Below are 18,029 nucleotides of genomic sequence, written 5' to 3'. Positions count from 1 at the left end.
AAATAGAGTGGGTTTGCTAGCCTTGAAGAATTTTGTTGGACCAAGCTGGGTTAGGGGCAGCATAAAGTCCCCTGTTTTGCTTGCTCTTAGTCAAATCAACACCCCATAGATGGGAGTTCCTTGCTCTTCTTAAAGGGCCATGCTATAATTGGCTAACACCACCCTAAGGTGATTCCTGGACCCATAGGGAAGTTGAGAACTTGGCTGTCCCCTGATCATTGGATCTAAGCAGCCATCTCTGGGCCTGAACACAGATAGATAGGTCCATGGTGGAAGGGGTCATAGGACAGGACCTCAGCAACTGGAGACAGAGCCCCAGCTCCTTAACTGCTTCTTACAGAAAGCTTAGAGGAATTTTGTATGTTTTGAACTGATGCTGCTGGGATTTTCTGAACCTTGCAGATGGCTTAGATTCTGGCGAAGATTTCTGGAAGGGGTGCTTATATAGGAAGGCCTCCAGGTCTACAGAAAACAACCTCCAAAGGGGGACTGCCTTTAAGAGAAAGAAAGAGGAAGACCTTTTTAGTATGGGTCTCAAACATCTCCAGATAGCTAAGAGAAGAGGGAGACTGGGGGTGGAGGAGGTGCTAAAGACTCCGCTGCTCTCACGGAGGCAATGATCTTCTTTACCTCAGAGGAATTCCATCTCCCGTCAGCCAGGGAGAGGGAGCAGCTTGTGCTACAGCAGTTAGGCAGTGTCTGAATTTGTTTGTTAAAAACTGTCTTGGATGGCTCAGCCACCTTGTGCGAGATTTGTAAACCACGAACAAAACTCAGACTTGTGCATTCTCAGCCTAAAAGGGGGAGGAGCTGCCTTCTGCCTGCAGGGTTTTCCCTGCCTAGTTTGTGCTTTATAGAACCCCAGGACTTCTCTTCTTCCCCATAACTACTTCTCAAGACCTTGCAAAGCTGTGCCAGTTTACTTGAATTAACCTCATGGGGCATTGTCAACAAGCTGGAAGCCGCCATACTCATGTCACTCCACTGCACACCACACTGTGCACACAGCCTGCAGGTCAAGGGCTGGCTTCCTGAGCCCTTGAAGAGATCCCTTGTACTTACATTAGCTTCAAAGGGAAAACAGAGCCAAGTTGACGTCCTCGTTGGTAGGGGATGGCGTATTGGAAAGGATAGAAAGTGAGGCTTGTCACTGGGTATGAAGTGTAGACTGGGGGCCATCTGGGAAGAATGGAACTGGCCAAAAGCTAAGGTGGAAGGCTCGACTTGGTCCTCTGGGGACAGGTTACTCCATATGGATGACCACAAGTAAAGAGAGAGAAATCTCCAACGGGTCAGATCTTCCCCAGGGCACACCAGCACAGAGCTGCAGTCTGGTTCAGGATCAGGTTGGAAAGGCTACAACAACAGCTACAGGTGCATGCTAGCCCCACCCTACCCCCAGCCTCAAGAGATCACAGGCTCATTGCTCCACTTAAGCCAAATTTTTTTCTTTCAGTAAGTCAACACATCCCCGAAACATATACCATGAAAAATAGACTACCAAAGAAAACAAACATTTCAAACCAAAAAGAGGATGAAAACAACTGTAAACACAAAATACACATCAGATCACTTACAGAACCAAGCAGGATTAGTACATCGAATCATTTCAAATGGAAGCAAATAAAACTTTTCTTGTGGTTGTTAGCTCTTCAATTTAGGCAAAGAATCACTGTAGCATGCTCACCTTGAACCAGAGATTGGTCATTGTGGTTCTTGGATAAAGGAAAAAACAATCTGTGTGGGATATGGAAAACAGCTTGGACTCTGAGGTGAAGGGGGTGGAGGGAAACTGGAAGATTGCATAGCTGTGAGACAGTGGCTTCTCACCAAGGTGAACGAGTACATCATCTGAGAAATAGCATCTGATAGATTGATTTTATTTTCTGTTCATTTCTGCTTGCAGTATTTTGTTCTCTGTCCATCAGACACATCACACACAGAAACGTATATACAGTACACACACATACACTCACATGCGCGCACACACGCACACGCACATACACACACACCAGCACTAGGACCCAAACCACACAAGCCAACCTTTGAAAGACCCCCCCCCCCCACCGCTGCCTGTTCCAGCAAAGCTTGGATTCACCAATACACTGTGCCTGAATCCCCACACCACTTCTTTTCCCAAGTAATATCTCAGATTTTTGCTTACAGTAGCAGTTAAAAGAGGGGATGAGGGACGAGGCATGAAGAAAAGCACCAGAAATGGTTTGATTCTCTTATTGATCTCTCTGTGGCCATGCCTCACGTTATGGTTAGGGGAGAGTCACTACTTTTTAAGAAACAAGAGGAAAAACTGCCTTTTTTTTTTTTTAAAGCTTTCTTGAGGTAAATGTTATGTGCGAACATCTCAGGCAGCCATCAATACAAATAGGGAAGAAACAACGCCCAGGTGTAATATCCATGTGCAGAACATGAGGAAGCATATTTATATCTTGCTTTACGTCTCTTACCTCTCATTCAGCCTGCCTTCTAAAAAGGTATGGATCAGAACAAAAGATGAAGGATTTCCTGTTTCACATTCAGTACCTGTCATCCAACCATCACCGGACTCTCTTGCACACACATGTACCAAAAGTTACAAACCAAGAGAAAACTGAAAATAGAGCTTAGAATTCTGTACATGTTTCCACTCCTGCCATATGCCTTTAGCATATACAGACATATATGCACACATACACGTGTGTATACATATATGGTAGTTTACATTAATATAGGAAATAACAAAGGTCTTTTAGTTAAGGTTTATGCAGAGTCTCTGTGTCTTATTTGTATTTTCTGTTCCCTCTCGCTTTTTAGATAACAACCATCTATGCCAATCTATTATAAGGCCTCACAGAAAGAATTCTGCACGTTTTTTCTCTAAGAACCAAAGTGTATAAAATGAGGTTTGATTCTAGCACCTTAAACAGCATTAGCGATATTCCCTTGGGAGAAATTAACACTCCCTAACGCCCTAGAGAATCTCTGTCAGTTACCCAACATCCAAAGATATTACTTGAGGGAGGAGATGAGATAATGATGGCAAAGGCAGAGAGGGAGCAAACCAAACCTCAGGGTGCAAGTCTCAGTGACATACCCACAGAATCTCAAAATCAGGTCAAGCAGCTGTCTCCAAACTATTAAAATATTGACTATGCCCGCAACAGCCAATCCTATGAGAAGCCTTCCCCATGAGATACATACATAGTATGGAAACCATTTTAGATGGGGAACTGAGTCTGAGAGACCTAAGTAAGTTACAGAGGAAACTGTCTTGAGTTTGGACACAAAGCAAGAATGTCCAACCTCTCACCTTTGACTTCCAAATCATCCTTTGTCAACTTTGACTGGTGAGTTGAGATTTTTCTTTTTCTTTCTTTTTCTTTTTTGGAAAAGCAGCTTCTGGCCATGAGCAAGGAAGCAAAATAAGCAAAGATTTTTTTTTTTATCAGCACCAAAAGAAGTTTAAAAGAAGCTGCTTTATGCTCTTTACCAAGCATTTCATGTTATGGAGACTGCAACTTTCACAAATGAAGAAGAGAGCTCGTCCCAAGGATGGGAGGACAGGCAGCTCATCTCGCCTGTCGGTGTCCATTCTCAGGGTTGTTAGTCCCCAGAGAGCCAGTAGGTCTCATAGAGCGCTCTAGTTTGTAGAGGAATGATCAACTCCCACCAAAGCTGCATCAGAACCTCAGTTAGGTAATTACAGAACCACAGTGGTACATCTGTATCCACGTTGACTGACGCGTTGTGTACGTCTCTGACTGCACTGGCACCGAAAACTTGGGAGAAGTCCTGGCACTGTTGTTTGCTGAAAGTGGCCACCTTGAGTGGAGTCACATGACAGAAAAGCACCACGAGAAAAGGCACCACAGGTTTCAAGAAGTTTAAATCTTGTGTTGTTACGGCTCTGACCTTAACGTGGTGGGGGCACAGACAGGTCGTTCAAATTTACCGAGGACCTTAAAGCCTTTGAGTCAAAAGATCTCATCCCATGTACATCTGCCAATCCCAGCTCAGTGGGAGTGAGAAGCTAGGAGCCTGACATTGTCCTTTTCTGTTCTAATTCTAAACTTTAAGAATGAGAAGTTCTCAGACACTGGAAGCCAAGCCCTGCCTAAAGGGAGAGCAAGGAAATCTTTGTGTCATGGTTACTTGGTTTTAATGAATTAAGAAAGAAAGAAAAAGAAAAAGAAAAGAAGGAATGAAGCAAAGGGGAAGGGAGGACCCATTACATCCACATCCAGCTAGCCATAAATAGCACCAAATGGAGATTACTGAAGAAAGACAGATGTACACACATGTCCATACAACTAAGGGCCATGTGTGTTGACATAGAATCCACATTACTCCATCCTGGGAGTTTGGCTAAGAAAATGAAAATCACTGGCCACCTAGAACACCAAGGATTTCATAGGCCACTGGAAAACCAGGAGGGTGCTGCTGAGTGGACACAGTGGCCTTTTAATTTCCCTCAATATACTTGCTGGCCCTGAAAATCCCTTCTGTTTCTGACCCCAGGTGGAAGCAACACCCCTGGTTGGCATGAGCACTTTGTGCCAGGAAAGCGGATGTAGGGACAGAATGCAGAGCCTTCAGTAATGGCTGTCTTTGCCTGGTTCCAAGTCTAGGGTAGAACAGAAGTGTCCACTAACTGGGCGGGTGGGTCCTTTGGGCATCAAGCCCTCTTCTCTAGCATCTAAGCCCATGGTGACAAGGTAGAGAGACCTGGGACCAAAATTGTGATGGCTCTTGGCAGAGGGGCCTCTCAGCTGGCTGGTGATAGTGGGAGTGTGACAAGACAGGGCGTCTCTGTAGTTCGCTGATGTAAATGTGATTGATTCTTGGTTTTCTTTCTGCTTCCTCAGGCTGCTAGTTTAGCAAATCCTAATGCTTAGCTGAGCCTCAAGTGGCAATTTCATTTCTGTAGGTGGTAAGTAAATGGTTGCTACCACTTTCTGTGTGTATCCAAACCTACCTTGGGGCGGGAGCAGCAAAGGAGAACAAAGCTTCTGCAGCGGAGGTCCTCCATTTGCAAGAGAAACCTTCAGTAGCCTCCTGGGGGTGGGGGTGGAAGGTGGGGAGAAGCCTCCTGCTCACTTTTCACCTGGGCCTCCTCTGACATCTTTGCCTCCTCCCCTAGAGCCGTGGCTGTCTGGATGTCTGTCTGTCTGCCACTAGTGTAGGAACCTGATCTCTGGGCCCTTTTCGCCTCCCTAAGTTTCTAGAACTTCCTTATGGGTGGACACTGGCCCCAAGCGCAGCCCCTTGCCGCTCCACTGCTTTACAACCCCAGGTGCTCCTGATTACGGTAGTGGGCGTGTGAAGGCTTGTATCTGCGCTGTCTCTGCTGTTGCTGCTGCTCCTGGCCACTGGAAATGGCATCAAGAAAGAGGAATCCAATTTAGCCATCATTACAGTCCCCAAATGACACTAGGTGGAAGGCAGAATCCATGGCTCCGAGGGGCTGTAGGCTGGGGTACTGGGATGGAAAGCAGTGGCAGGCTCAGCTGGGAAGCTGCCTCCTCTAAGTCTTTCCAAGGTCACATGCTCTTTCCGGCAGAATTGGCCAGAGTCTGCCCATGCTTCTGTATGATTACCAGATTCCACCTTGCTCTACAGGACGTTCAGTGGCCAAGTCAGGCATCTTGAGTATTTTAAAATTGAAACAAGCCTTTTTGGAAGCAAGAAAATTGATGAGTAGGAAGGCTAAGTAATTGGCCCAAGGTCACAGAGCTCACATTTAATGATTTCCCACTGGGAGTCTGTATGCTGGTCTATGGTGACAATTCATTTCCAGACTCTAGGCCTGGACTATCATTTGATATCTTCCCTCTCCCTCTGCTTTAACCACATGCCAGGGCTGTGTTTGGCACTATCATCAACAAATAATGGCTTCATTAGTCTCCCTCCAAAGGAAGTAATTAATTTCATAATGCAAGTCACTGGATGTGCTTCTCCCCACCCCCTCTCAAGGTACACATGAACAACATGTATGCAGGAACCATGTATGTATGCAGGAACCATGTGACCAAAGGCAGGATTACTGCGACGCCCTTCCTGATGCTTAGCCCAAGCTACTTCTATGCTGGCACGCTTCATTGAAATTGGGAGCTAGAAACTGGCTCCTCTATACTGTCTCAGGTGCAGGGTTTCATCATCAGGAGGTGGCTGTGAAGTTGAGTGTTTGAAAAGCTCAGCGGCCTGGCTCTGCTCCCTGCAGATAGTGGTTTATGAAGGCAGGGTCAAGGGTAAGGGAAAAATAGACTGGGCTCAGGGTGCTACAGTCCACTCACTCTCCTCCTCGCTTAGGGAAGAACTGACCATGACCAGAGATAGGGAAGAACAGGGGAGAGGAGAGAATCCCAGTGGACATACAGGGTGTTGATGCCTAGGGGAAGCCTCGGGCCTCATATAATCAGCTTGGAAAGGCCAGGTTCTGGGTCTTCACCCTTCGTGGATGGGAGATGCCTGCTCATTGGGCTGTAGGGTAAGCCCCGTGGAATCTCAAGGTTAATTACAACTTTGTTTCGTTGAAACCCAAGACCATGACTATAACCAATTTCTCAAACCACTAGTACCCATAGTGGACATGAGGTCAGTGTGGCAGGATTCATTGAGGTTAGCCCTTCATGAAAATTACAAATGGTACACACTCAGGTCTCCAAACTGAGATGTCTGACTTCTTTAAGCTCTGTAAAGAACCAGCTAGCAGTACCTGGACCACTATTGGGTTGAAATGAGGTCAGCTGAAGGAAAAGCCTCCAAAACAAAAGCTTGCACAAATATTAGAAAATGACCCCAGCTTGCCATCATTCTGAGGAAACTAGATTCTAGTCTTCTGGTGGAGGGGTTGAGTTCAGATGGCTCAAGAAAAGCCAAAGCATAACAGAGGGAGTCAGAGAGGCTGGAAGCCCGTACGAGAGCTTGCTATAGGGAAGTCACTGAGCTAGGAAATGCTGGAACTTGGGGGCAAGTGTGAGATAAGTATTTGCTTTGAAGGAAAAAAAAACCTCTGCAACAACCTGATGACATCAAGAGATAACAGGGAGACCCACGTGTGGTCATTTCCTGTTTCTCCCTGCCTCGGTTTCCTCTGTCTTTTCTTCTTTCCTATTCTCCCCTTACCTTTCCTCTCTTTTCCCCTGCCTCCCTCCCTCTTTTCTTTCTTCCTCCTTTCCTTCCTTTTCTTAATATAATATTTTCTGTATCAAGTCTATCACATTTGTGACAGCCAAAGTACAAGTTTGAGTGGGAAGAGCAGTTCCTGCTGCCTCTCTGGGGCTGAGCTCTCATCTTTTGTGACCCACCTCCAAATTTCTGTCCTCACACCCCAAGGAGCAGCTTTTCTAGGATACTAATAGCAAAGAGGTTTTCTTGAAAGTTTGTTGTTCCAGAAAATACTGTGTGGATGCAAAAAGATAATGGAAATATTACTCAAAGTTGGAGTTGGCAACAAAAGTCCTCCCAGTGTTTCCAGGGCCCAAAGATGGACTACACTTGGATGTAATAAGTCCCATGTGACTCGGGGGTTATGAAGACAAGGGTGAGGAAAGGAAGAGAGATGGCTGGAAGGAGGCACACATAAGGACTGGCAGCACAGGAGGAATGTCTTTCAGAATCAGTAGCATGGGGTAGGAAGTGCTCTTGCACTCTGGGAAAGGACAGTGAAACAGCTGGAACTTCAGCAGGCTCAACACGGAAGCCACTCTTGCCAAGGACTCAGGACTGTAAGCATCAGGACATGTCTTCTAGTACTCCTTGAGTGCCTAGGGAAAACAACTCCAGACTTCTCTGGTCCTTATGCAAGACAAATAATCTTCCCTTTCTCTTTCTCTAAGGAAAACCCAACAATTCTTTGAATTTCAAAATAATAGGTGATTTCTCTCTGGTTCTAAAAACAAAGAGGATGCTCCCACTGGGTTCTGAGGAGGCTCTATCATGGCAGGAGAGTTTTTAGGGACTCTGGGACACAGCCATGCAGACACTGGCACTTCCAACGTTAGCAGGCCAGGGAGTGTTTCCAGGAAGCCTGGATTTGTGGCTGTAATCTCTCTACGTGCTCAGCTCAGAAGTTGGCTCTCTGCAGAAAGGAGTGAAGCTGTGGCACATTACCCCCTGAACAACTTGAGATGTGCTATTTGTTAGAGGACACAGTTGGCCCAGAAAATGTGCTGGGAAAGGAAGAGCTCAATGCACATGGAAAAGCAAATGAGAAATTTAAACAAGGCTTTGTTTTGTGTGAGATTTGAAAAATCTCCTCCCTCCTCTCCCCCACCACCAAATTACAAAAGAAAACAAGACAGTCACACGTTTTGTTTTCTGGCAAAGATCCTCAACTTTGGAAGCCAACACTTTCCAGCAAACAGAGTACCAGACTTTCCAAGGAAACAAACAAACCAAAAAGTACCAAGCTATTCCAGGACGGCCAAAGAGACTCACTCTTTGGATCTAAAGAGTGTGGTGGTGTGTGTGTGTGTGTTGGGGGAGGTGCTACACTGAGCCTAGGAGGAATAATTGAAATAACAGAACCAAAGCAATTAGTGCTGGTCCCAAGATGTACTAAGTTCATTCCACAAAGGGAGGAGAGCTCAGGAGCACATTCTCTGACAGAAGCCAGGATGGAAAGGCCTGATCTTCAGATCCTCTGAAAGGAGAGTGGCCTTTCTGGGAGCAGGACAATAATATAGCCCCACATTGAGACAACTCCATAATTTCATTCTCCACATCATTTTAAAATATTCTTAAATGAAAGAGGATAAGGAATTAGCCTGTGATCCTTCCTCCTGCAGATAGCATGGTACCTCGTATCCAGTCAGTGCTCAATTAGTGCTGAAAAACGGCGTTAAATAGAAAGATAACTTGATAATCATAACACTGGTATCCTCAAAGTGCTTTAACCAGACCTTAAACTGCTTCATCCTCACAACACCCCTGTGAGGTAGGTAAGCAATATTCTCATGGCACAAAAAGAGAAATTGGCCCCAGAGTGACGTGACTTGGGTACATTTGCAAAAGGGCAGAGTCTTGCAATTTCCAGTGACACAATCTGTCCATGAGAAAGCACCATGCTTTTATTTAAATGCTTTCTCCGACCCTTTTGTTAAAACAAAGAAAATGCTTAAAGACGTCACTCTGTAAAATCAATTTCCTGTGTTTGAAAAGAATACACTTTGCTGTCTCTTCCCCCCCCAAGGAATTGGAAGCACTGACCAGGTGGACACAATTTCCTTCAGTATACTTCCGGAATCCTGCCTCGTCCTTATCTCTTGCCTACCATCCACTGAGGCTCTCCGTGGCTCCAAACGTCCATCTTCTGAGTCCCTGTTGACAAATGCTGCAGGATCCTTTCATGAATCAGAATGAGCACGGATGATCACAGAGGCGCAGCGGGGAGGTCTCTGTATTCCTTCCTCTCAGTTGCCATCTGAAATACCTTGTGGGAACAAATAAGGCCTGTGGGGTTGGCCTTGCTACACACAATCAGACACAAACTCAAAGGAGCTATTACTGACTTTCAGAGTGTGGTTGGTTGATCCTTTGCACCGAATAGCCATTAACCTCTCAGACCAAAGTCAGAACAGGTGTGAGGGGAGTTGAACCAGGGCTCTGAGGTCAAGGGCAGAAGAATTTGGCAGCAGTACCCAAGACCTGCCCTTGAGAGCACTATGTTCCTATGGGGCAGCCTCAGAAAGTGTCTTTTCTTTCTTTTTGTAATTTTTGGTGAGAATTTCTATACCAGAACAGACCTGGTCAGGACCAGGTTGACTGATCCATTGGAACTGGAATATCGATAGTTCTTTTTTGCAAGAATTGGTATCATGGCTGTACCCCTGGGTGCTAATGTCCTCCATGGCTCCCACCTGCTCTCACTCTGGGTTAGGTCCTAAGAACAGCAAGGTTCTTAGGACGGGTCTGTTTTCTTGTTCCGAGTGTATATTGGTATTTGAAAATAATAACAGTCAAACCATAGTAAAAAAGGAGGCGGGGGATGAAAAGGAATTGAACTTAACTTTTTCAATTCAAACTGTGAGTGGGGAAAATATCCCAATTTAGAAAAAGAGAAAGAAAAGAAAAACCAACAACTGCATGTTCCTCCCTGGTCCCACCTACCTCTGAAGCTTTGTGTGCAGGCTCCATGCAAGGCACACTGGGGAGTGGCGAAGACCCGCAATGTGCATGAACACGTGTAGCTGACAAAATGGGTGTTGGAAAAGCACAGTTGAGCTTTCTGTACTCTGCAGGATGGGGGCTGAGGGGATGAGTCCATTTGAGAAGAGAAACCTTAAGGCTTTGAGCAAAGGTAAGAAACCCTCCCCAAAGAGCCTCTGGCCACCTCCCACACCATCCCTGACCCTCTGCCCATCCCACCTCATTATCTATCAGAAGCTCAGTGAGTAGCCATTTCCAGATGTACACTCCCCTGTTTTTTCTCTGGTCTTTCAGGAAAAACTAACCTCATGGGACTTAAGAACTGACAGATGCCCAGTGGGAACCAGGTGACCAGATGTCCCCAGCCAGATGCTGTGGCATATCTGACAATCCCAGGGCTCTCTCCCTGTCCACATGTCCTCCCTGCTCACTTCCTAGACTTCTGGGTGTCAAGCATATCTGAAACCTCCTTTTCCATACGTCTAGTTCCCAAGGAATGGGGTCACTCTCATTCCTATGATGTGTTCAATACAGACAGCATTGACCGAATCATCGGAGCATCCCTGAGCAGGAGAGAAAGCAGAGGTTCTCTGCTCATCATCCACTCTACTGATGGAAAAACCAAGGCACCAAGAGGCAAAGTGAGTTATCCATGACCACAGTGGAGCCCTGAATCAGCCTGTGGTCCTGCCTGGTCTCTCTGGCTCTAGGCAGAGCACCTATGATGTATGAAGCTAAAACAAGTCTGCAAGCTTGAGGACCTCAGGGCTACGTTGAGGATGGAGTAGAGTCAGATAGCTGACTGCTTGTCTGTATCTACAGTGACAGATGGCCAAAGGTTACTTAGAGACAGGTTCTCTCTCAGTTATCAGCCAAGAGGCAAGTCATAAATATCTCCCCCCACCCCCGACCCCAGCTTGAGGCTGATGTTCCATCTTCCCTGAAGGCAGGAACAGAGATTGCTCGCCGACTTTAGTCTGAAGAAGGGGCTAGGGACTCTTCCTGTGGACCAGCCAAGGCAGCAGCTCCTACTTGGGCATACACATTTTTCTTCATGCAATGGGCACTCCAGGGCAACTGTCCCTAGGTCCTTGCCTGCTCCTGTTCCTGCAGTCTATTCTTAGCCCTTGACACAGGTGCTGGCACAGAGAAGGGGAATCTCCTGCAGAGCCAGTCTGTCTGCTGCTCTCAGGAGCCATCATTAATAGCACTCATGACCTTTGGCTCCAGAACACTCCCGCTGTGTCCTGCCAGTCACTGCAAAGAAAGGTACAGAGAGAGAGAGAGAGAGAGAGAGAGAGAGAGAGAGAGAGAGAGAAGCAGGTGAGGTGATGCCTGGGAGCTGAGTAAGCCAGAAAGATCCAAGGGGGCAGAGGAGAAAGCTGGGACTAAGACAAGTCAGTATCTTCTGATATTCAGCCAGTAGCAACAGATGCAGCACTTGGAGTGGAAACCTTTGGAACAGCCAAGGATGGGGAGGGTGAGGCCGACTTTGTCACTACATCGTCCTTTTCCTCTGGGAAAGGCTTAGGGAAAACCTATAAGAAAATGGACTTGCCTTTTACATTGTTAGACATTTCAACATTGAGACAGGCACATGTTGACTTGGGATGCTCTTATGAGCAGATAAGGCTGTTGCCCACAATTGGATAACCGTTATCAATGCCACATTCCAGAGGCTGGGCTGTAGATGAGAAAGGAAGGCTGCACAAACTGGGACAGGGCTCAGTTTGAGAAGGGGAGCTAGGGTAAGGATGTATTTGAGCCTAGAGGAGACCCCCATAATGCCTATCTCCTGGCCAACACCACCTTGATAAAAGGAGCAAAGACTGAGCCTCGCTTAGTTCCTGCAGGAGACTATGTTGTGTCTTGAGAAGAGGGGAGCCCAGGAATCGGCAGGTATCTGAGACTATGATGCCTAGAACTGCTGCCTGGCAGGCTGGCCGGTGCATGAGGGCGTTTGACTCCTCAGAGACCTCTTTTTTTCTCCTATGCATGGTTTTTCCCCTGGATTCCCTGGGGTGGGGTGGGGGGACTCTCAGATTTCCCTGGCAGTTTTCCAAGCAATTCTGGAAGTGTCACTTGAATCCATGGAACGGCACCAACTCCTCTTCCCTTTACATGTCAAATTTGTTAGCCCATACTCCTAGCCAAATCTGGTGGGGTTATTTTAGTATTTGCCTACCTGACATGAGACCTAGCACTGCAGAGTGTTGGAATCCTAAGTACACCCCAGAGCCTCATTCTCCTTTAGAGTCTTTGTATACACCAGGGACCTAAGTCTGCACATAGGAGCTCTGTTTCAATGTAATGAATGGATAGAGAAGTTTTTTTCTCAGGTCTATAAGCATCAAGGCTTGGGGAATCATGAGAGACCCAGGTAGTGAGGCACAGAATAATTGAGGGAAAAAGAAGTCATGAATTCTTTCTCAGGCATGAGGAACTGCAAAGGGAGCTCAGATGCATGTGAAGAAGGGGTGCTTGACTTTCCAAGAGCTGCTCAGAAGGAGACAGGCATCTAGGTGGTGACAGCAGATCAGACTGGAGAAAGCTATATGATTTGGTGGTGCTCTTAAAAATGCCATATGTTTTTCTGAGAATTGGATTTGTATTGGGTCTAAAGCTTGTTAGCATGAAAGGCCATATGACCAGGACAGTTGTTCTCAGGACCAGACAGGATATATATGCCCTCTTTTGACCACCATGGGACTCTAGGGGCTACTACTGTTGAGAAGCCACAGGGGCCACAAAGAATTGGGTGATTCTGTACCTGTGGAGTAGTATACAGGGCACTCTGGGCCACAGGGAGATACGTCTTCCCTTGATTAGGACAGTAGGAAAGATGGAGCCTGCTGTCTCCCAGCCCCCAGTCTATTTAGACTTTGTGTGCTCCACCTAACATCCCTGCTTCCAAACACAGAACATATCTGTCTTTAGAGCAGGTAGACATTTTGTAGAGATAGGTTGTGCTTGTGATAGCAGGAACTTTAGGGGCAAATGGAGTTGATAGGAACAGATTTTATGGGTTTAGGTCCTCTTAACTTCTCCTATCATATCCTTGGAAGGCCTGAAGATTTCCAAGGCAGATACCCCCAAGCTTGTTGGGGAAGAGGGCAAGGCTTTTATAAACAATGACAACAAAACCAACCTCATTGCACTGATAGGACAATGTTTTGTTTTTTGTTTTTTTTTTTAGAGAGAAAGAGCCTACTGCTCTGTGGGGGTAGGGAAGTGAAATGTGGGGGTCTATAGGCATGTTCTATGGTGGGGGGACCTTCTGAAAAGAAAGAACAAGGTACCAACAGCCTTATCTACCAAAGCTAAAAATTAGGAGTTGGTTAGCTGCCATCAAGAAGTCCAGGGAACAAAATAGGTGCAGGAATTTCTGTTGTAAGCACTGTTGGTTGCAGCTGGGCAAAACTTAGATGGATCTTGTTACTTAATGAAAGGAAAGGTTATCAGGAGCCCAGACACCTATCAGATGGTGAGAGAAGATTGCCAGCTGTTGACAGCACTATGCCTCCTTGCAGTGATCCTGCTGTGGGGTGCCCAGGTCGTCTTGGAGGAGGACACCGGGACTGTGTGAGGTCCTTTAGTGACACTTGAGAGTCAGCCAGTTGCCAAAGGCCTCTGAAGGGGAAGGACGCTAGAAGACTTCATGGGAAGCAATGCCTAAAAACAATGGAGTCCGGAGATGGGACTCCCTACAAGATGAGGGCAGTGCTTCCAGAGGAAACAGATCCAGTCTCTCTTGGCCCTTCCTTCCCCGTGCCCCCCCCCTCTACTTTTTGGCTCACTTTGCTTTCTTTTTCTTGTCTCTCTGGTCTTCCCTGCTACTGCCCATAGATGCACATTTTCAATTGCGTTATTGGGAAAGGTAAGGAATGGTGGAAGGGTTTGAGAGAAGGACAGGAATGCTAGCAAAGAAGGAAGGAAAACCAAACCTACTAAGACTAAAGCAAAAAGCTGGTGAGAAGCCCATGGCCTCTTCCTCCTTCACTTCCCATAGCTCAGGCCTCCCTAAGCTGGAAACTGTCTTCCCAACTTTGCACGCTCTCAGTCAACACCCACAACTTCTACATTTTGTGTAAACATGAGCAGGCATGCTTGTGCATGCATGCTAAAGAAAGAGTGGTCACACAGAGGTGGCAGGCCAAAGCCGATGGTGGGGTCAGAGAGTGAGAGATAAGATGGAAGTGTGTCTAGCACTAGACAAACAAGCAGAGCGCCAGAGGCACAGAGGGGACATGGAGCAGTCAACAATTTCAAGGAAGCTATCCGGACCTGGGACAGACTAGCAGAAGGGATGCCCTGCCACCCCACGAATGGACTCATCTCCCCAGCCTGAGCAGAGTGTAGAGTAGAGCCTGGGGGTGGAGCTCCAGCAGGTGCAAAGGAATGGAGTGAACAAATCTTGTAGGGAGTTCCCTCTGTCCACTGCTCTCACGAAGTACAAAGCAGTCCCCCTCTCCCTGTCTTTTCCCCTGCCTGGCAGGCCGCACAGCTGGTCTTCACCTCAGCCCAAGTCCTCAGCCCAAGTGTGCTCTATTGTGTCCTGCTTCCCAGAGCAGGGACCAGGTAGGACCCCCCCTAGAGAGCCCATATTAGGGAGGTCCTGCAAAGTTGTGGTAACACATGAGATAAGGAGGTGGAACAAAGGAGGGAGCACTTTCTTTCACAACTAATATAATGTTGTTTTAAAGATTTGAGAAAAGAAAAAGAAGATCAGGTAAACGATGAAGGGGTGACAAGGTGGGGCTTTTTCGAATGGTTATTTAAAATAAAATTGAAAAATTTCCCAAACATAAAAAAAAAATTCCTCAGTTTTTGAACTTCTCTTAAGAATAGCTCAGTGTGAGGTCTTGCACCCTGAACAGTTAATCCAGAATTAAAAAACAGTTGCAACCACAGACAACAAAGACTAACAGTATGGTCTTAAAAATACTGTGTATGTATATATAGATATATATATATATTTACACATATATATCTTTTGTGGAGATATTTTTCTTTTATGATTAAATTCTTTTTCTTTTTTCTTTTTTTTCCTTTTTTCTTTTTTTTTCCTTTTTTCTTTTTTTTTTTTGTGCCCAAGTAGAGATAGAATGATACTGAAATAATACCCTAAAACAAATACTCTTTAAAGGAACAGTACCTTCCAAAAACAAATTAAAGATTTTACAAATGGTCAAGCATACTTGTGACACCTCCAGAAATCCGACAAGGTATAGTGAGAAAATAAATTTGACTCAAATCCTCACCAAAGCCACCGGGCCTGGATGATCAGCCTCTGCCGCTGGGGTGGGGATTTGCTGTCCAGGTAGATGGCCCATACACTTATGCCGCCATCCCCCCTCCCCCACACACATACACCTTCCCAGCCGGCCCTCTCATTCCCCTCCCCCGGCTACCACAGTATTTACCTCACTTCAGTTTTGTGTATTTCTGGCAAGACCTTACAGCAGGTGTACACACACTCACTCACACACACACACACACACACACACACATACGCACTGCTACGCACACTGTCCACTCACCCCAAATGCACCAGGCTGAATGAGTCTCAGCCAACCACATTGACAGAAGCACCAGTCTGTGAAATGGGTCGGTTAATACGATTTGACTTTTTTTTATATATAGATAAATATTCTAGTGTTCTTCTTTATGTTATTATTATTTTTTTTGAAGCACAAATGAAAAATGAAAAATTTCTTTCCGGATCAATTTAAGGCTTCCCACCAAATGAAAAGAGAAGAGGACTACCGCACGGTCACATGTGACACACACACACACACACACACACACACACACACACACCCTTCTCAGCCTTAAAATGACGGAAGAGATCATTGTGGCCAGTAATGGATTAAGTATTGTGCCTTTGAATTGATGTCGTCCTTTTTGCTACCATGCTGAGTTTTATCATTGCTGATTCTCTTCGATGGTGTTTATGGACATCTCCTTTGATCTGCTTTTAGAATTTATCAAATTGGGTGTTTGGGGGTTTCATTCTCTTGTTTGTTTGTTTGTTTTTGCACGGGAAAACAATGCAAATTTTGCTAGGCAAATGTTAAAATGGCACATAGTCAGCCTTCGAGTAGCTTTTCCGGCCAGTGGAATACCAAGTAGCCCTTTAGCTTCTAGAAGGCTTGTAAAACGGGGAAGGGGCAAGAGAAACTGAATAAAGAGAGGGGGTTTTATGCCTTTGCTTTTGGTCAATTTGCTTGTTTGTGTTTCAATACAAATCACCAGACAGGAAGGATTGTTTTGGTATGGTATCTGTTTGCTGTTTTAATTTGTTTGTTTTGTTGGTAGATTTTTGTTTCATTTGATAATTTAATTTTTTTTTTCTCTCTCCTGGTGTAAAAGTTACCAGAGAGTTTTGTGTGAGAAGACATGACAGTACCTAAAGAAACTCAGCACCTAAGGGCATAAGGCAGTTAAAGGTTTTTGTTTGTTTGTTTTGTTTTGTTTTCTTCTCTCAATCAGCACCAATCCCATAAATGATCTACACTTGGTGTAAAGTATAAAACTTTTTTTTTTGTTGTTTCTTTTGGAGAGGAGATTAGCTAGCTCTTCCTTCTCCATCCTAGGAACTGTAGTTAGTGTGGGATTATTAGTTATTTTTTCAATACTGTTTCTTATGTGTAAAAAACAAAAGAAAGGTTTTCTTTTTGTTTTTACTTACAAAACATAGAGCATATCTTTGTATACATATAGTGACTGGAAAGAAAGCTTATCTGAAGGGGATGTGACTTATTGATCTTTTTGTAGTGTTGGTGTTGGTAGTGTTGGTGTTGGTGTTGGTGGTGGTGGTTCTGTGTATTGGGGGAAGGGAGGGCTATATTTCTTGCAGGCGGCATTGACCGCAACCAGACTTAAGGTCCCCTTCTCAATCTGGGTCAAGGTCAAGGTGTTCTAGAGTGAGGACTCATACTGCAGCAGCTCATAGAGCAGAGGCCCATCTCGGTAGCGAATGCCCACTGCGGTGGGGGTGACATACTGCAGGATGTTAATAGTCCTCCGCAGCCTCCTGTCCACAAAGTGTGCATCCCAGGCCGGGTACCGCTTTCTTGGCATGTCAATCTTAATCAGGGGCCCTTCTGGGTAAGGACGCCCTGACGGGGTGGATGGCCCCGTGGGTCTCACTTGGAATACGGGCAGGCAAGTATCAGCCGTGAGGTCCTCCTGCTGTTCCGTCACGGCTCTGGTGGGCGTGACCTGGGTCCCCCGGTACCCAGGGGTCTGAGGTGCCATAGGCTCAACATCGGGGGGCAAAGGGATGCCCCAGAGCAGCTCGGCACAACAGGAGCTGGCAAAGACCTTAGCCCGCGGCCCCATGGGATGCAACACGCCATAGTATAAGAGCATGAGCGCAATCCCAGCCACAAAGCTAACGAAGACACAACACAGTGCTGGCACGGCATAGGAGTCAGTACTCTCCGGGTTTCTGTAAAAATACCAAAGGAACGTCAAGGCAGCATTCTCGGTCAAGACTATCGCATAGTATGCGAACATTCGGTATCGGGTCCGCCCTTCCTTGACGTTAAACCAGCAGAAAATGTACACGATCCCTACCACCATGTTGAAGAGGATCTCCTCCCACTTGGACATGCAGAAGTCTGTCCCACCATGGATGATCCAGAAGGCCATGGCGCACCAATGCACCACCACGAAGATCCCGAAATACAGCTGGAAGATGGAAGCAAAGAGGGCGAAAGAGATAACTCGGGATGAGATGGTGAAGAGGCGCCAGAAGAGGTGGATGAGGGCCCCTCTGTAACTCATGCTCTTCTTGTCGTCCCTGGAGTCCCGCAGCAGCTTGTGATAGGAAGCTAGCACCCAAGCCAGGGACATCAGGGAAGTCACAGAGGAGACAC

At 46.2% G+C, this 18,029-nt stretch overlaps 1 protein-coding gene across 1 annotated transcript in view; it reads right to left on the bottom strand.

Moving 5' to 3' along the window:
- The window catches only part of Xkr6 (XK related 6), a 245,662-nt gene that overhangs the window by 18,410 nt on the left and 209,223 nt on the right, over window positions 1-18,029 (bottom strand). The window contains exon 3 of the mRNA XM_021645599.2: window positions 1-18,029. This exon is cut by the window's left edge and continues 18,410 nt beyond it. Within this exon, the coding sequence (XP_021501274.2) occupies window positions 17,068-18,029 (962 nt within the window). The 3' untranslated portion in view covers window positions 1-17,067.

The sequence above is a fragment of the Meriones unguiculatus genome, chromosome 9 (assembly GCF_030254825.1).
Source record: "Meriones unguiculatus strain TT.TT164.6M chromosome 9, Bangor_MerUng_6.1, whole genome shotgun sequence".
In the NCBI taxonomy this organism is placed as follows: Eukaryota; Metazoa; Chordata; class Mammalia; order Rodentia; family Muridae; genus Meriones; species Meriones unguiculatus.
Note: the sequence above shows the minus strand (reverse complement) of the source record. Positions and strands in the feature narration are given on the sequence as shown.